The sequence below is a fragment of the Condylostylus longicornis genome, unplaced genomic scaffold (assembly GCF_029603195.1).
Source record: "Condylostylus longicornis isolate FDR11 unplaced genomic scaffold, ASM2960319v2 ptg000145l, whole genome shotgun sequence".
NCBI classification, from domain to species: Eukaryota; Metazoa; Arthropoda; class Insecta; order Diptera; family Dolichopodidae; genus Condylostylus; species Condylostylus longicornis.
In genome coordinates this window covers 2,385,070-2,402,404 of record NW_026578113.1, presented here as the reverse complement: position 1 = coordinate 2,402,404, position 17,335 = coordinate 2,385,070, and the positions used below count along the sequence as shown (strand labels likewise).

At 24.5% G+C, this 17,335-nt stretch overlaps 5 protein-coding genes across 6 annotated transcripts in view; 2 read left to right on the top strand and 3 right to left on the bottom strand.

Annotated features, from left to right (window-relative positions):
- Positions 1 to 17,335, top strand: part of LOC129615759 (uncharacterized) — a 155,247-nt gene that overhangs the window by 123,536 nt on the left and 14,376 nt on the right. The window lies entirely within an intron of this gene.
- LOC129615760 (uncharacterized) lies at positions 438 to 7,276 on the bottom strand. Its single transcript, XM_055531132.1, has 5 exons — positions 7,203 to 7,276; positions 3,377 to 4,383; positions 1,260 to 2,433; positions 984 to 1,090; positions 438 to 887 (listed from the first exon to the last, which is right to left on the bottom strand). The coding sequence occupies exons 1-5, from the start codon at positions 7,267 to 7,269 to the stop codon at positions 564 to 566; spliced, it is 2,679 nt and encodes an 892-aa protein (XP_055387107.1). The 5' UTR covers positions 7,270 to 7,276; the 3' UTR covers positions 438 to 563.
- Positions 8,163 to 9,700, bottom strand: LOC129615762 (G8 domain-containing protein DDB_G0286311-like). Its single transcript, XM_055531135.1, has 3 exons — positions 9,465 to 9,700; positions 9,170 to 9,327; positions 8,163 to 8,750 (listed from the first exon to the last, which is right to left on the bottom strand). Exons 1-3 carry the CDS (start codon positions 9,637 to 9,639, stop codon positions 8,229 to 8,231), a joined length of 855 nt encoding a protein of 284 aa, XP_055387110.1. The 5' UTR covers positions 9,640 to 9,700; the 3' UTR covers positions 8,163 to 8,228.
- On the bottom strand, positions 11,505 to 12,844 carry LOC129615763 (uncharacterized). Its single transcript, XM_055531136.1, has 3 exons — positions 12,570 to 12,844; positions 12,278 to 12,435; positions 11,505 to 11,924 (listed from the first exon to the last, which is right to left on the bottom strand). Exons 1-3 carry the CDS (start codon positions 12,742 to 12,744, stop codon positions 11,559 to 11,561), a joined length of 699 nt encoding a protein of 232 aa, XP_055387111.1. The 5' UTR covers positions 12,745 to 12,844; the 3' UTR covers positions 11,505 to 11,558.
- Positions 14,631 to 15,507, top strand: LOC129615764 (uncharacterized). The gene is made up of 3 exons (XM_055531137.1): positions 14,631 to 14,880; positions 14,953 to 15,110; positions 15,166 to 15,507. The coding sequence occupies exons 1-3, from the start codon at positions 14,700 to 14,702 to the stop codon at positions 15,412 to 15,414; spliced, it is 588 nt and encodes a 195-aa protein (XP_055387112.1). The 5' UTR covers positions 14,631 to 14,699; the 3' UTR covers positions 15,415 to 15,507.

Genomic DNA, 17,335 nt, shown 5'->3' with positions numbered 1-17,335 from the left:
CATTTTGTTAAAATAAGATCTTCATTTCGAAGATTTGATAAAAAGCAAATTATAACGAACTCTTCGACATCTTCATTTGAAATTTAGTTGGAAAAAGTGGGAAGCAAAAATTTCACGACAACCAATTACAACCAAATCAGTCACCGAAAAGAAAAATTAAGGACATCCACAATCACGTATACATAAGACATCATCAAGTATGTACATATAGTTAATTCAGGTTGGAATTAATTACCTGTTAAATTGACTTCGGGTTAATTACCAGTTGGTTGGGCTTGGGGTTAATTACCTATATTAAATTGACTTTTTGGTCAAATTTGTTTTTGTATTTTGCACAAAAAATATGACCAAATATTTAAGAATTTTTTTGGACGTACCTAATTTTAGATAATAGTAATAGTTCCTTTTTATCTTATATTTTAAATTAATTAATCAAATTTATATTTTAATATGAAATCTATGTATTTATGTAAATAAAAATAAAATACACTTAATTATTAAATTAATTTAAACAGTTCTGTCTTAATTAACTATTTTAAAACGTTTTATGAAAATTTGTCAATTTATGATAAATAATTTCTTAATAAGGCTAAGAAAACAATTAAAATTGTATTGGCAACTATCATTGCAGAGCTATTCAATGATTTCAAATCGACGGTATTACAATTTTCCTTATCACATATTTGGCATTTTTTCTCATCCTTCTCATTACATGTTAATTGATTACTACAACCACGTTCTGTGTTTCCATCTTCTGTATATTTGCTAACACATTTTTGATCTTCGGAATAGACTGGACAGATTTTTGTAGTTGAAGGTTTTTCATGACAATCTTTATTGTCAGCGCTATTGCATACATAGCATTTACGCCGATTTGGTGGAAATACCTAATTAAATCAAAGGATTGAAATTTATAAATTAATATAAAATAAAATTTATATATATATATGTACAATATAATTTTATATGTATATATAATTTACCATATTATTACATTCCTCTCCATTACAATAATGGCAATTTACATCGTATACGCATTCAAGTATTTCTAATTTTAAAGAACTCATGCAACCACGAATATTAGCTCCATCTATAAAAATATTTTTGAAATTTTAATATGATTGTCTAATTATATACATATTTAGATATGAAATTATTTTCTAAATGATTAATTTTTAAAATTATTCATGGCAGTTTTATTTAAACTTGGTTAAAATTGTAATAAATGCGAATACATATAAAAAATTCGAATGGCTTACCTTCAAGTTTCATATAACAATTAGAGTTGGGTATTGAACAGGTTTCTAATTTTTCCTTATAACTTCCAGGTTCAGTTGCACATTTTTCATCCTCTTTTGAATTACATTTTACACATTTTTGATCTGTAGGTAAATTTTTATTGCAATCTGATCCGTCACAGAATGATATTTTGTTATCAGATATCCAACCTCTTATAATATCTTTTGATATATCACTCAAGCAACCACCCTTTATTGCTTCTTTATCATTATTAAATAAATAATAGCAACGTTCAATTTTTTGATATGATTCACATTGTTTTGATAATGGTCCTTTACATTGTTCAGAATTTTCACATGTAAAACAATTAGCCCAATTTTCAAATAAGATTTTTGAATTACAATTATCACCATCACATGATTTACAATATTCATCATTATTTGATTTACAATCATTTTGTTGTTGCGGTTCTTTATCATCTAAACATGTTCTGACAACATTATAAACAATATCAGCAGGATCTTCAAATTTTTTATATGCAGCTGTCATACATGATTTATGACATTCTCTTGTTGGGAATTTATTTTGTTCTTTAATATCAGCATTACATGACGTAGAATCTGGCCAACCACAATAATGACATTTTACATATTCTTTTTTACTATTTGCTATATTACATTCATTTGATTTACATAGTGGACATAATTCTGGTGTTGTGTCACAATAAATTTTCTTTGCTCTATCATTTGTTTCACTTAATATTGATGAACAGCCTCGATATTCTACTTTATCATTTTTATTAAATATTGTTACACATTCATCATTATTATTTTTACATACTTCTGTTGTAATTTTTTCCGATGATGCACATTCTGTTTCACTTTTACATAATTTACATTTTAATGGTAAATCTTGCCAAATTCCAATATTTTTGTCATCTCTTAAAATTGATTTCAAATTTTGTTTATTACAATTTTTACCTAAACATAATTTACAAGATTTGTTATCAAGATCTTTACAACTTTCAATATCCGCTGAACAGCCACGTTTTGTTTTTCCATCTATATATTTTGAAACACAGATATCATCTTTAATATAATTAAAACATAATTCATCTTTTTCTGGTTTATCATGACAATTTTCATCATTTGTTGAATCACACACCATACATGAGTGACGATCTTTCGGCATTATCTACAAAATAATAAAAATTGAATTTTTATTTCATTGCTCATTATTGTTTCTATTAATTTTAATTTATTAAATTAGTTATACATTATTAAAATTAAATCATAGCCTTAAAATAGGTTAATAACTTCCAACTTCTAGCACCAAAAATATATTTTCTAAAATATTGCAGAAATATGTAATTAGACAAATTTAAAGTTGTATTTAAATTAGTTAAAATTAAAAGCGAAAAAAAAAGATTAAAAAGGCTTAAAATCACGTGACGAAATTATGAATTAGATTGTATTTTATTACAATAATTTGGAAATCAATAACAAAATTAATCAGCCTATTTAAGGTTTGAATTTAAATATTTAAAACCTTAAATAGCCCGACAAAAATACTATTTTATAAGTAAACACATGTGTATTTTATAGCACAATAAACAATATATGTACATATATATATATATATATATATATATATATTTATATATACATATATGTATATACATGACCACTATAGTTATTTTAAATTATTTCTGATGAAAATTTAAAAACGTATAGAGAAACGCACCCGTTTTAATTTTCGATTAGATAATATGAATATGGTAACTATGCAGCAATTAAATTTCTTTATAACATTTTTTTTTGTATATTACAAAAACATATTATATTAATCATATAACATATAAGTTCAAATTTTAGACCATTAAACTTAATTAAAATATTCAATCTGACATAATTATAAGTATTTTACTTAAATACAATATTTTCGGCAACCATATTCTATGGTTTAAAGTGTTATTTAAAATGTTGATTTTAATCAGAGGAAAGTTAATTAAATTCCAAATTAAATTAATATAGCCCTTCCCTTACTTACTTCACAATTATTGTTTCGATTGTTTTTATAACAAATTAATAATATTTCTAGCAAATTTTACTCATATCAATATATGCATTTTACTTACATCTTTATTGCAGCTGTCCCCACTACATAATTTACAATTTTCATTGTTTTTATCAAGACAGGCCGCTTTTTCTTCACGATTTACAAGATCTGACCAACATCCTCTCTCAATTAATCCAGTTGAACTATTAAATTTTGTATAACAATTTGTATTTGGTGGTTTATTACATGTGTTAGTTTGAATAATATCATTATTAATATCTGTTATACATTCCCTTGTTTTACCTGATGTACACGCAGTACAAATTGTTTCTTTTGGTATATTTTCATATACATTACAGTTTTTATCATCACACATATATAATGTATTATTAATTAACATATCATTTATAACTTCTTTTGGTAAATCGCTTAAACAACCATATTCAATCGCAACACCTTTATCATCAAATTGAATAATACATTTATCATTTTCTTGTATATTAGCACATGTTCTTGATTTTGTCGGTCTCTGGCATTCCTCTTTCGAACAATGAATACATTCTAAACGATCTGCAGGATATAATCCACCATTGCATTTGTCTTCTTTACATGATTTACAAAATTTTTCATCATCACAAGTTTTTTGATCTTCTTTTTCTTTGTCATCTAAACATGTTCTAACCGCTTCATATGTTAAATTTCTATCATCAACATATATAAGTGTAGACATACATGATTCACGACATTCTATTATTGGAACATTTGATTTTTCAACAACATTAACACATTCTGGATTATCAAATGTTGAACAATCATAACATTTAATGAATTCAGTTTTTGATTTTGCTATATTACAGTCATTTGATTTACATTCGTAACATGAATTTTTTTTATCATCGCAACTAATTTTATTAGCTGAATAACAGCCACGTTTTATAACAATATCATTTTCATTAAATATAGTTAAACATGTATCCGTATTTAATTCACATGTATGATATTTTGGTTCAGTTTCTTTACAAGAATCTTCATCAGAACATGTTAAACAACGTATTGGTAAATCTTGAAATAGACCCTTATTTAAACCTATATTTAAAATATAAAAATATTTATATATTAATTTAATTTATTTACAATTTAATATACATACATTATTTTTATAAAATTATTATAAAATGATATGGCTTAATTCAAACTGCAATTTTGTATATTTGGAATGTCTTACAATTGTTACTTTTTTGCTCAAAATCAAATCTTTGTAGGCAATATTATTCGGTAAGCATATGACCGACCACAATTTTATATTTTCCACAAAATGTTTAACATTTTCTAAGAAATCAATTTATATTATTAAAAAATTTGTACAATTTGTTTTTCGTTAATTTCAATATTGGTTTGCGCGTTCCAGGGATTTTAACGAATTTTCACGAAATTTTCACATATCCAAGTTTTTTTGATTATAACTTCATTGCTGAAAAAGATAGGAACTTCATACAAATAGTTTCTGAAAGGCTTAGTAAAAGGCTTTTAATAGACATGCTGATGTACCTTTCGCAATACCAAGCATTCGAACTTTAGGGAAAATCAAATTTCTCGTTTGTTTTATTTTTTCAGTTTTTTCTAACTAGATAAGAACTCGTAAGAAGTTCTTTATAACTTTGAAATTTTTTTATAGAATTTTTCCCAGTTGCTTAAACTTTGATTTAAGTCCTTATATACTAAAAAACTTTTTATGGTACAGAAGATATAGTACACAAACCACAAATATTGTGAGCCACAAATTCAATTAAAATCAAACCAAATGTTGATAAAACTAAAATTAAATTCAATTTAATATTTCTTTATAAAAAAATTATACAAATTTCTCAAAACAAACTCTCCTATGAAATTTACAAAATTCGGCAAAAATTTGTGTTTTCTTATTTTCAAAACAATTTCTATTCAATCTCATATTTTAAATTATTTGCTTTACTGGAACATCTTTTTAGTTGTGTCAACCGTATTCCAATTTTAGTTTTTGTAGAAATATGTATGTTTAAGGTTTATTAATCCCATTAAATATTATTTTTTAATTATTTATTAGCTTCACAATGTAAATACCAAAAACTCCATTTTGTTCAAAAAAAATTAAATTTTCCTATTAAAAATAAAAATTTTTGTCTACTAAAATAAATGTCAAAATTTGTGTGGCATGTCTTTAAAAATTCGCTCCAGCTGGATAATTTTAATAACTTCAGATGACAAATGGTATCTAGATGTCGAAAATATTTTTTTCAAATTTTTAAATTGCACCTAATTTGAGAAAAATGCATTTAAAAATTTCAAACCATATAGGTACCATTTCTTATAAAAATTGGCAAAAATAAAAAACCTATTCATTTTTTTTACTAAGAAAAGTTTCGAAAAAAAATTTTTGATTACTAGATTTTTTTTTATTTTTCCTTATACAAAATTCTAGTTTTTCTTTTCAAAAATTTCAAATTTTTTAAAATCAATTTTTGTTTTTCAAATTAAAAGTTTCTATAAAATTTCGTTTCCATTTTATTATTACTTGTAAAATTTCAATAAAAACATTAAAATTCAGGCTTTTTATTAAAATAACGGCACTTAAAAATGCCAACTGTTTTTTCTAATGACTCTCGTTATCCAAAATTATTGATAGTTGATAGTTACAGCGTTTAATAAAAATCAAAAATAGTGAAAAATAGGGCTTTTAAAACCTTGACATAGAAATTGTTTTTATGTTTGAGGACTTAAATTAAAGTTTAAGAGGCTGGGCAAAATTAAAAAAAAAAAAACATCAAGTTTTCAAAAAATTTCTTACGAAATTATGTAGCTAGAAAAAACTAAAAAAAATCAAGAGAAAAATTTGATTTTCTCTAAAGATCGACTACTTGGTATTCCGAAGGTACATAAAATAGACCATTCTGAAACTGTTTGTTTGAAGTTCCTATTATTCTCAGCAACGAAGTTATAATTACAAAAACTTAGATAAGTAAAAATTTCGTGAAAATTCGTTAAAATCCCTGAAATTCGGAAGCCCTTGATATTTCGCATCTAGTCCGGAACAAAAATTTTACCCATTTTTGATATTCTAACCAATGATATTTGTTGTTGTACAACTGTGTATGTATGTGTCTTTATAAAATCCAAAGCGTGATCTTTTTATAGGATCAGATATTTGTATATCCTAAAGTTGATCAATTATCAGATCAACATATGAAACTTGAATATGAAAATTCTTGAAAATCAATTAGTCGTCCGGGCAGACAGACGGACCGACGGAAACAATAATTGACATATATCGTGCGAAAATACATACATAGTTTGTTTATATTTCTCTAGCATGTAGAATTGCATTAAGAATTCCATAATAAGTTTTGGATCGATTTAAGAGAAAAAATCAAGAATATTTCCAAGATAATAATACTAAAACAGTTTTCTATTGCATATATTCCCTCTTCATATGTTACTATAGCATATATACTCCCTCTTCAGTGTAAATATAACATTTTACATATTATATAATTGAAATATATTATTGCAATTATAACTTTTTAAATTCACACTTTTTTTTTAAATTAAAATGTATTTAATAATTTTTATTAAAATTTAATATTTGTAAATAATTTATATTATTGTGAATTTATTATGCAATTATTGAAAAACTTTTTTAAATAATTTATCTATAAAAATTACTGCTTTCAACATTCCAAATGATTATTCCAAATAATATTTCGAATTTTAATTTTAAAAAATTATAAATTATTATTAATATTAATTATTCCACAGGAAATTCTTGTTATTATGTTTTTATTAAATTAATTTTATTTAATTAATTTACATTAATTTTAAATTATTATTAAATTAAAAATATTTAATATTATATAAGTCGGTATACTAACCATTGACTATATTTAAACTTGCAAATGACAAAATTATTGTCAAAACTAAATTTTTATACAATTTCATTTTAATCATGCGAATTGTCGAATTCGACGGTCTAAAATTTTATAATTTTTATATTTATTTTTATATATATTTTGTTTTTAATTTTCTAGAACAACTAATAGTACGAACGATTAAAACTAAACTAAAATAAAGGATAAATAACATATAAGATTTATATTAAAATTATCAAAAAAAAATTAAATAAAATGATAATAATATTAAATATTTTAATATTTTATCATAATCCACTTTATGAATATATATAAATATATATATACATAAATATATTATGGGTCTAAATTATCAACCAATAGCACTTAAAAATCAATAATGATAAGCTGAACGTTGATTTTGATATCATTATTTACTTGTAACTAATTGAAAAATACAACGATATTGATCTGCATGTGTATACATATGGGCCCAAATACCCAGAGAGCAAGGAGAAAATTAATTTAAATTTTGATAATTATATAAATATTTTATATACTTAGAAAAAGTTCGACAAAAATAATTTCTTATATAGGCCATACATTAAAATTTAACTGTATAGAAATTTGAAATAAAAGACTATACAAAAATTATGACTTTTTCTATAGCCTTTTAAACTTTAATGTGGAAAACAAAAAAGAAGGTTTATAGAGACTCATATTAAATCATAATTTAATTGTAATTCTCGAATTAGAACTGTTAAGTTTATACAATCAGAACAAAATAGCGGAAGTACAATAAATCTTTTCCCAATAAAAAAGTAATCGTGAAGACATTTCTTCAAGGAATTTCAAATGATCTATAACATAAGGGTATTAATAAGGTTCATTGTAAAATATCGTGAATGGTATTATATTCATTTATACTTTAAAGATGAATTTAGTTTATTTCAACAAAGAATTTTTGAATACATATTTTATAAATAGTTTTTAAAATTTGATTAATATAATTTTATTTAATCATTGCTCTATTTATATTATTTATGCGAATTAACTTTTATAACACGGAATCAATGCAACTTGAATTAAAAATGGTAAAATAAGTAACGCCATTGTTATAGAAATTGATGAAGCGCCACCACCTCCTGGCTTCTCAGTTGGCTTATCAGTTGGTTTATCAGTTGGTTTATCAGTTGGTTTATCAGTTGGTTTATCAGTTGGTTTATCAGTTGGTTTATCAGTTGGTTTATCTGTTGGTTTCTCTGTTGGTGTATCAGTTGGTTTTTCAGTTGGTTTTTCAGTTGGTTTTTCAGTTGGTTTTTCAGTTGGTTTCTCAGTACCACTACCATCATCTAATATTTTTCCACCATTACAATTATCTATATCACCAGATAAACACAATACGCAATTGTTGTCATTTAAACATTCATTCTGTGACTTTGTACTACTACTGCATCCTCGAATCACAACATCATTTTCAGTAACTTTAGAATAACAATATGAATTGGAAGAAGATGAAATTGGACATCTTTGTGGCTCTAATTTTGATATATTGTTTTTACAATTTACATCCTTAAAAAAGGTAAATTAATAAATTTATTATAGATTTTTAAAGTAAATTGATTGATCAAAAAATTAAATTAAAATTACAATATTACATTAACATCCCAAAAGAAATTGAGCTAATGAGGTGTTATTGTGAATTATATCTAAATCGTTCTACAAATAGTAACGTCCAATAGAATACAGTGCAATAAAACTAAAAACCACTCAATTTTGAATTAATTTAGAAAAACTACTTTAAATTGATCTCATGCAATCATCAACTCGTGATAGGGACCGATATAAATTCAAAAATTATGCATAAATTTAACTTTTGCAATAAATTTAGTGAAAATTTTACTTCATTTGCTCTTATAATAACAGAATTATTTCCTTACTTAATACTTAATATTTAATCATTTAAATTATATAATTTATAACTTACATACATCTTTAGAATTACATTGTACACACTTATAATCACGTCTTCCCAATACATTGCATAAATCTTTATTACATTGATCGCATTCTATGTGATCAGGATCATTGCATTTTCTTCGTAAGTTTGATTCAATTTCTGAATAGCAGCCCCTCGCAACAATTTCAACTAAAAAAAATTCTTTTTAAATTATGCATAGTATTTTATTATTTAGCTACTAGCTTTTAAATTTAATACTTCATAAATTTAACTGTAAAAAGAATAAAATTAAATAAAAATTTTTAAAATCCGAGTGATATACCTACATCCTTCAAAAATTGTTATACAATCATCAATTGGATCTTTACATTTAACCGCAACATTTTTTGATGTTCTTAAACAATTAATACCCCGACAACTATAACAGGTTCTACCATCAGAAATTGCAGTTCCGATGCAGTTTAATATTATTAAAATAAAAATTTGATTTATCAATTTCATTTTTTTCAAATTTTGCTGTCTTGTAAAATTCAGGTGGTCCAACAATACGCCGTATAGTAAAACTTCTTGTTAAATAAAAAGAAATCAAGTTTTACTGGGCCTTTTATAAACTTTTGAATGACTTTTACTTTTGTAAAATGCAGTAGTACAATCAGTGCACTTAAATAATAAAAAAATTAATAAAAGTGTGTGTGTGTGTAATATTTACATTATTGAATAGCATCTTAATAGTTTCCCTTTTATTTAATTAACTTTGGTAAATATTGTTTTGTAATTTAAGTATTTGATTAGAATAAACAAAAAAACTGACCAATTGATGACGTATCCGATCTTATCAGTAATAATTTAAGTAAATTATGTAAATGTATACAATACAGGATGTGTCACTTATGGCTTATTAATCAAATAGTCATATGTTCTTTGCTGCCAACTCTACTGACAAATATAAAACTGTTACCACTTTCGAACTTTTTTTAATTTGATACTCTCTTAGAATTCATATTTCTAACTAAGAATTGTCAAAGTGGTTCTGTTCTCAATTTTTAAATTATCTGTTATTCAAACTCAATAGCTGATAAAATACTAACCACATTGCATACAAAAAGGAATTAAATGTGCTGCGATAGCACAACATTTCGTACACCGAGTTTTCGGTGGAAACACACTTGTCCATGGCATGAAAGTATAAATAAACTATTTTTAGCAAGATGTCGGTCTATCGATTTCTCGCTTTGTATGTATACGCATGTATCTCAAGTTTTTTTAGCTATGTCACGGTTTTATCAATTATTAGGGTATATAAGAGCTAGGGAAGTAGTCGTTTTCGGACTTAGAAAAAGAGCTAGGGTCCGAATTTACATTTTTGATTTTTGTGAAACTAATTGATGGAATTTCTTGAAATTTAATATTTGAGTTCTGGTTATTACCAAAGCAAACTGTCGAATTTGTCAGGAAGTTCGAATGCTACAAAGCCGTATCAACTTTGTGTTTGAACGCAAGTAAAGTTTAAGTCTTACTACTTCGTAAGTATTTTGCGATACAATAATATTAATTTGAAATTGGTATTTCTAGCAGGTATGGTAAGAACTTTTACAACTAGAACAAAATTCTATTAAAATAACAGTTTATTTTTTAACTGATGCAAAATTTGAGTATGTAGATTAGTTAGAATTTATACATATAGTTTTCGAAATATGACCAAATGTATGGGAGTTACTCGACAGGCTTCTTCAATCGAAACCAAATTAAATAAGGTTTTTACTATATGTATACACATAGCAATTTGTAAGAATTTAGTGTTATACAGACGAATTAGGTGATATGCAAAGATAAATGAACGCAGAATGCAACAGCAATCAGGTATAAATATGTATGTATGTATATACATATGTACATATATAAGTGTGTCTATTTCTTAGCATAGCAAAAGTATATTTTTAAATTTATAATAGCATTCAAACATTCTAAATTAAAGTCGAATATTTTACCACCTACTTTGTACTTTTGAGCATATTTTGACAATTTTATCGGTATTTTAATCTTCTAAGTTTCATTGAATCGCCGAATCGTCGTCTCAACTTATTTTGAGCGGTTTAGCTGAAGACTTTATTTTAAGAAGCTACTTTGTGATCAATTTGTAGTTTTTATTACATCCATTTTATGTTTGTCAAAAGAATTTTTTGGTGGAGTCTTAAGGCTTTATTGAATCGATTTTATAAATATTCCGCACTGTTCCCCTTGAAAACCTTTTGCTCTCAGTTAGAATTTTTTAAACTTTTAACATAATTTTTAATATGGCAAGGGAATTTCATTAATGGAAACCCGAATTTACTTATACTCTCATATTTTTAAGATAAATTTTAAAGTTAATAAGGTGTACATAGTTTATTTCAACAAAAAATTTTTTAATTTATTTTAAATTAACTCTTGTAGCACGGAATCAATGCAACTTGAATTAAAAATGGTAAAATAAGTAATGCCATTGTTAAAGAAATTGATGAAGCCCCACCACCTCCTGGCTTCTCAGTTGGTTTATCAGTTGGTTTCTCAGTACCACTACCATCATCTAATATTTTTCCACCATTACAATTATTTATATCACCAGATAAACACAATATGCAATTGTTGTCATTTAAACATTCATTCTGTGATTTTGTGCTGCTACTGCATCCTCGAATCACAACATCATTTTCAGTAACTTTAGAATAACAATATGAATTGGAAGAAGATGAAATTGGACATCTTTGTGGCTCTAATTTTGATATATTGTTTTTACAATTTACATCCTTAAAAAAGTTAAATTAATAAATTTATTATAGATTTTTAAAGTAATTTGAACGATCAAAAAATTAAATTAAAATTACAATATTACATTAACATCCCAAAAGAAATTGAGCTAATGAGGTGTTATTGTGAATTTAATCTAAATCGTCCTACAAATAGTAACGTCCAATAGATTGCAATAAAATTAAAAACCACTCAATTTTGTATTAATTTAGAAAAACTACTTTAAATAGATCTCATGCAATCATCAGCTCAAATTTAGTGAAAATTTTACTTCATTTGCTCTTATAATAACAAAATTATTTCCTTACTTAATATTTAATCGTTTAAATTATATAATTTATAACTTACATACATCTTTAGAATTACATTGTACACACTTATAATCACGCCTTCCAAATACATTGCATAAATCTTTATTACATTGATCGCATTCTATGTGATCAGGATCATTGCATTTTCTTCGTAAGTTTGATTCAATTTCTGAATAGCAGCCCCTCGCAACAATTTCAACTAAAAAAAATTCTTTTTAAATTATACATATTTTATTATTTAGCTACTAGCTTTTAAATTTAATACTTCATAAATTTAATTGTAAAAAGAATAAAATTAAATAAAAATTTTTAAAATCCGAGTGATATACCTACATCCTTCAAAAATTGTTATACAATTATCAATTGGATCTTTACATTTAACCGTAACATTTTTTGATGTTCTTAAACAATTAATACCCCGACAACTATAACAGGTTCTACCATCAGAAATTGCAGTTCCGATGCAGTTTAATATTATTAAAATAAAAATTTGATTTATCAATTTCATTTTTTTCAAATTTTGCTCTCTTGTAAAATTCAGGTGGTCCAACAATACGCCGTATAGTAAAACTTCTTGTTAAATAAAAAGAAATCAAGTTTTACTGGGTCTTTTATAAACTTTTGAATGACTTTGTTTTGTAAAATGCAGTAGCACAATCAGTGCACTTAAATAATAAAAAAATTAATAAAAGTGTGTGTGTGTGTAATATTTACATTATTGAATAGCTTCTCAATAGTTTCCCTTTTATTTAATTAACTTTGGTAAATATTGTTTTGTAATTTAAGTATTTGATTAGAATAAACAAAAAAACTGACAAATTGATGACGTATTCGATCTTATCAGTAATAATTTAAGTAAATTATGTAAATATATACAATACAGGATGTGTCATTTATGGTTTATTAACCAACTGAAACCATTTGTCTCTAACAAAACACGAAAACGGAAGACCTATTTCTGAACATCTGAGATTTAAAAACTTGGCGATCCTGTTTAGTTTCAACATAAAATTTTAAACTTCGGTTAAAAATAATATTTTGAAATAGAATTCAACTAATAAAGGCCGACGATTTTGAAAATTCACTTCTAAAGTTCTTACTTAGAACCAACTACTTTAAAATTTATTAAAAAAAAAAAAGTACCTTTTCAGCTGTCAAAAAAATATGTTTGAAAATGTAGTACATACAATCAGAAACGAAATTCAAATGGCTGTCATATTTTCTTTGCTGCCAAATGTGCCGACAAATACAAAACTACTACCCCTTTCGAACTTTTTTGAAATTGATACCGTCATAGATATTATATTTCTAACTAAGAACTGTCAAAGTAGTTCTATTCTTAATTTTTAAATTATCTGTTATTCAATCTCAATAGCTGCCAAATTAGGCTATTATTTTTTCTTTCTTCGCATTTCATATTAAAGCGCAAAATATTTTCGCAGAAAACATTCTGTGCTAGTTTTAGCTACTAACAAAAGGAAAAAAAAACTTAAGGTACAGATTACGACAACTTTATTTGTGTTATTTTATAAAAGTTTTTTTAAGCACTAATTATTATTTATAGCACAAACTTATTACGAAAACAGTTTAAATAATTAAAATTTTGTTTAATTTGTTATACTATTTGATTTAAAAACATAAAACATACTTTAATAAATCACTAAACGACTTATTCGTAAACATCTCAAAATTCTCAAAATTTCTAAAAATAATTTTGATTCAAATATAATAGGAGAAATGCTTTAGAAAATTTGTCACTATTTGCAACATATACGTTATTGCACTTACATTAGCAATTCAGCTTTGATTGCATCAAACGAACGTGCTCCCGCTTAGTGATGAAAATGTATATACATAATATGTGAAATTGTATTGTCATTTTTCATTAAAATGTCATTCTTAATTAAATTCTGTATTAAGCATTTTAAAATTGGCCTCAGATCTGTTGTTTTTAATTCATAAATTTTAATTTGAAGTGAAAGGATTACATATATTTTTCAAATTCTACTTTAAATTTGTTAATAGTATCAATAAATTGGTTTAGATCGAAGTGAAACTTACAAAATTAAACTTAAATTTGTGTAACCGTTCAAACCCTTTTGTTGATAATAAACGTGCTTTAAATTAAAATTTCTTTAGATATTCATACAAAACTCATTTCAAGGAACTTAAAAGTGGAAGTTCATCAAAGCGTATATACACTTTGATAACAAAACAAAATCTAAGTAAATATTAATGTGAATTCAATTAAATAAATAATGGCATAGTAAGTTTTCCTTGATATTAAATATCTATTGACAATTGAATTTTAATGTAAATATTTAAAACGAAAGTCTTGATTTTCTAGATAACGAAAAACTATATAAAACCTATAAATAATTTTAAATTAGTATTTTTTTTCTTTGCTTCAGTGAAATTTTATTTAATTTCGTTGTAATCCGTACTGACGTTATAAATTTTATTATGTCGTGCAAAACTTTAATTTGTTTAACATTCTTATTGGCAATATTTGCTGTTTGTTTAGCAGCAAAACCACCAAGAACATGTCACAGTTGTAGTGGATTAACTTGTTTAAGAACATCTTATGAAAAAACTGAACAATGTTTAGATTCATTAGATTTTTGTGTAACAATATTCGATAAATGTAAGTAAAAAATCATTTTAATAAATTATAAAAAAAAAAAATATTTAATAAATAAATTGAATAAAATTATAGCGCAAGTTATTCGACGTGGCTGCTATTTAAGTGTACCAGAAGAAGAACGCCGTAAATGTGATAAACGTGTTTCACCAGACTGTCACAAATGTAATGAAAATAAATGTAATACTTTAAATCGCGAAGATGTTTTATGTATTCAATGTGATTCTGATTCGGTAAATTTTCAATTTTAGAAAAAATTTTTAGAAATTTTCATTTTTGTTTTTGTAGAATCCCGATTGTAAATCGAATCCAAGTAAAATTACACCAACAAGATGTAATGTTCCATCAGGTGCCAATTCTTATTGTTATGTTAAATATGAAGACAAAAAAACAATTCGTGGCTGTTCAGTTAAAGTTGCCGAACAAAGAAATTGCTTAAATGACATTAAATGTATGTTATGTTTACCAAAAGATGTTGAAGGTTGTAATAGAGTTGAATTTGAACCAGGTTCAGCAAGATCATTGTTTATTTTTTAAAAATAAAATATATTAAATACAAAAATTATATTATTTGAAAATGTTGTTGGCAAAATGTAAAATATAAATAAAAAAATATTTATTTTAAAAATATTTTAATAGAAAATTTTCTGAGAAATTAAATTTGATTTAAATTACGTGTTACATAATACACAAAACTATATACCTACACGCTTGCAATACAATGATCCATACAAACATTTAGTTTTCTGGATTAATAAGGATTATTCGAAATAGCTTAATGTTTCATTCGTGGATCCATTGTCTCTAATTCATAATAGTTAAATTGATGGCTATTTGTATATTTGGGATAATATAATCAAATACTTAATTGTCTTACCTCAGCTATTAAAACTAATTTTAAAAAATTTATTCTATATAAAGATGAATTTATGAGATCCATAACTAAAACTGTTCTGTAAGGTCTTAAATTCAAATATACTACTATGGTATGTCATTTATCAAAACATCAAGTGGATTCAGATTAAATCACTTATATTTTTGACCATTTATTTTTATGAAAATTTCAAATTTAAATTTTTATGAAAAATTTTCAATTAAATTTATTAATAGGCCAAAAAATTTTAACAATTTGATATAAATTACACATGCAATATGAATGTTTTATATAAATTGTCAATTAATTAATTTTATTATAATTAGAATTATAAGAGCCATTAACAAATTAAATTTTGATTAGATATTGAATAAAAAAAAAAACAAGAAATTCTGTCACATACATACATACTTATATACGGATTTACTTATGTACTATATTTAGGTTTTTGTATAGACGTGATCTTTAAACTAACCAAAAACACAATTTAAAATTAATTTTAAGCGATAGAATTAATTAATCGTATAAGATTAAAATTTGTATAAAATTTTTTAATCTTATTGAATTATATTTTAAAATGAATTGATAAATTATGTATGTATATGTATATAAAAGTTTTGCGGTGTTTTATATCTACCTTAATACATTACTTAGACGACCAAAGTAATTAAAGAACTTTTAACTTGAGTGTTATGCCTTGATTAAATTTAAAAATTTGTTGGAGCTTCTGCAATAAAATTTACTCATCACGATGTACATACATAAAATTTTCTCTCCAAATATATGATATAGAAGAAAACTCTGCAAATTCTGTTACTTCAATTAAGTCATTTTAGTGTTCGAGTATTCTTAATATGTAAAATAAATCGACTTCTATTAAATTAAATTCATATTTAATTACAAACTATGTTAAACTGTTCTGACAATCATAAACTCAACACTTTATGGGTTATCAGAACATTTTTAAACGAATTTTAAGGAAAATTATAGTTAACTAGCGCCATGTACATACATACTTAATTCTGACGTCATCAAATTAATTATACTAATATCGTTTTTTATTTGAATAGCCGGTATTGAACCAAAAAATTTCTTTAATACTAATTAATGCTTTTACAAAATCATTTAATTAAACATGTACATATATACATATATAAGATAAAATAATGAAATATACTTATATTCGATGGAAATTTATAATATTTGCAAAAATAATATCAATACCTATACTTTGTATATAAATTATGATTTATGATTCCTTCCTACGACAACATATTTTACATAATACAAGAGCGTAGATAAATATATGTATGTGTGTATGTATGATTATATTTTGATAATAATATCGTATACATACATTATATCCGTTGATTTTTTTCCCCTCATAATATATGCATGAATATTGAAATTCTCATAAAGTTTTTGAATTACTAACTCTTTACGTCACATGTTAATCAGTTGCCTCTAGTTTTTCTTTGAGAAGCAGTTTGAAAAAATTAAATTTAGTTTGATTAAAAAATTTGACACGACAATATTATGCGAATCGTTCCCTAATACAATAAAAACCGGGAAGAAAAGAATTTT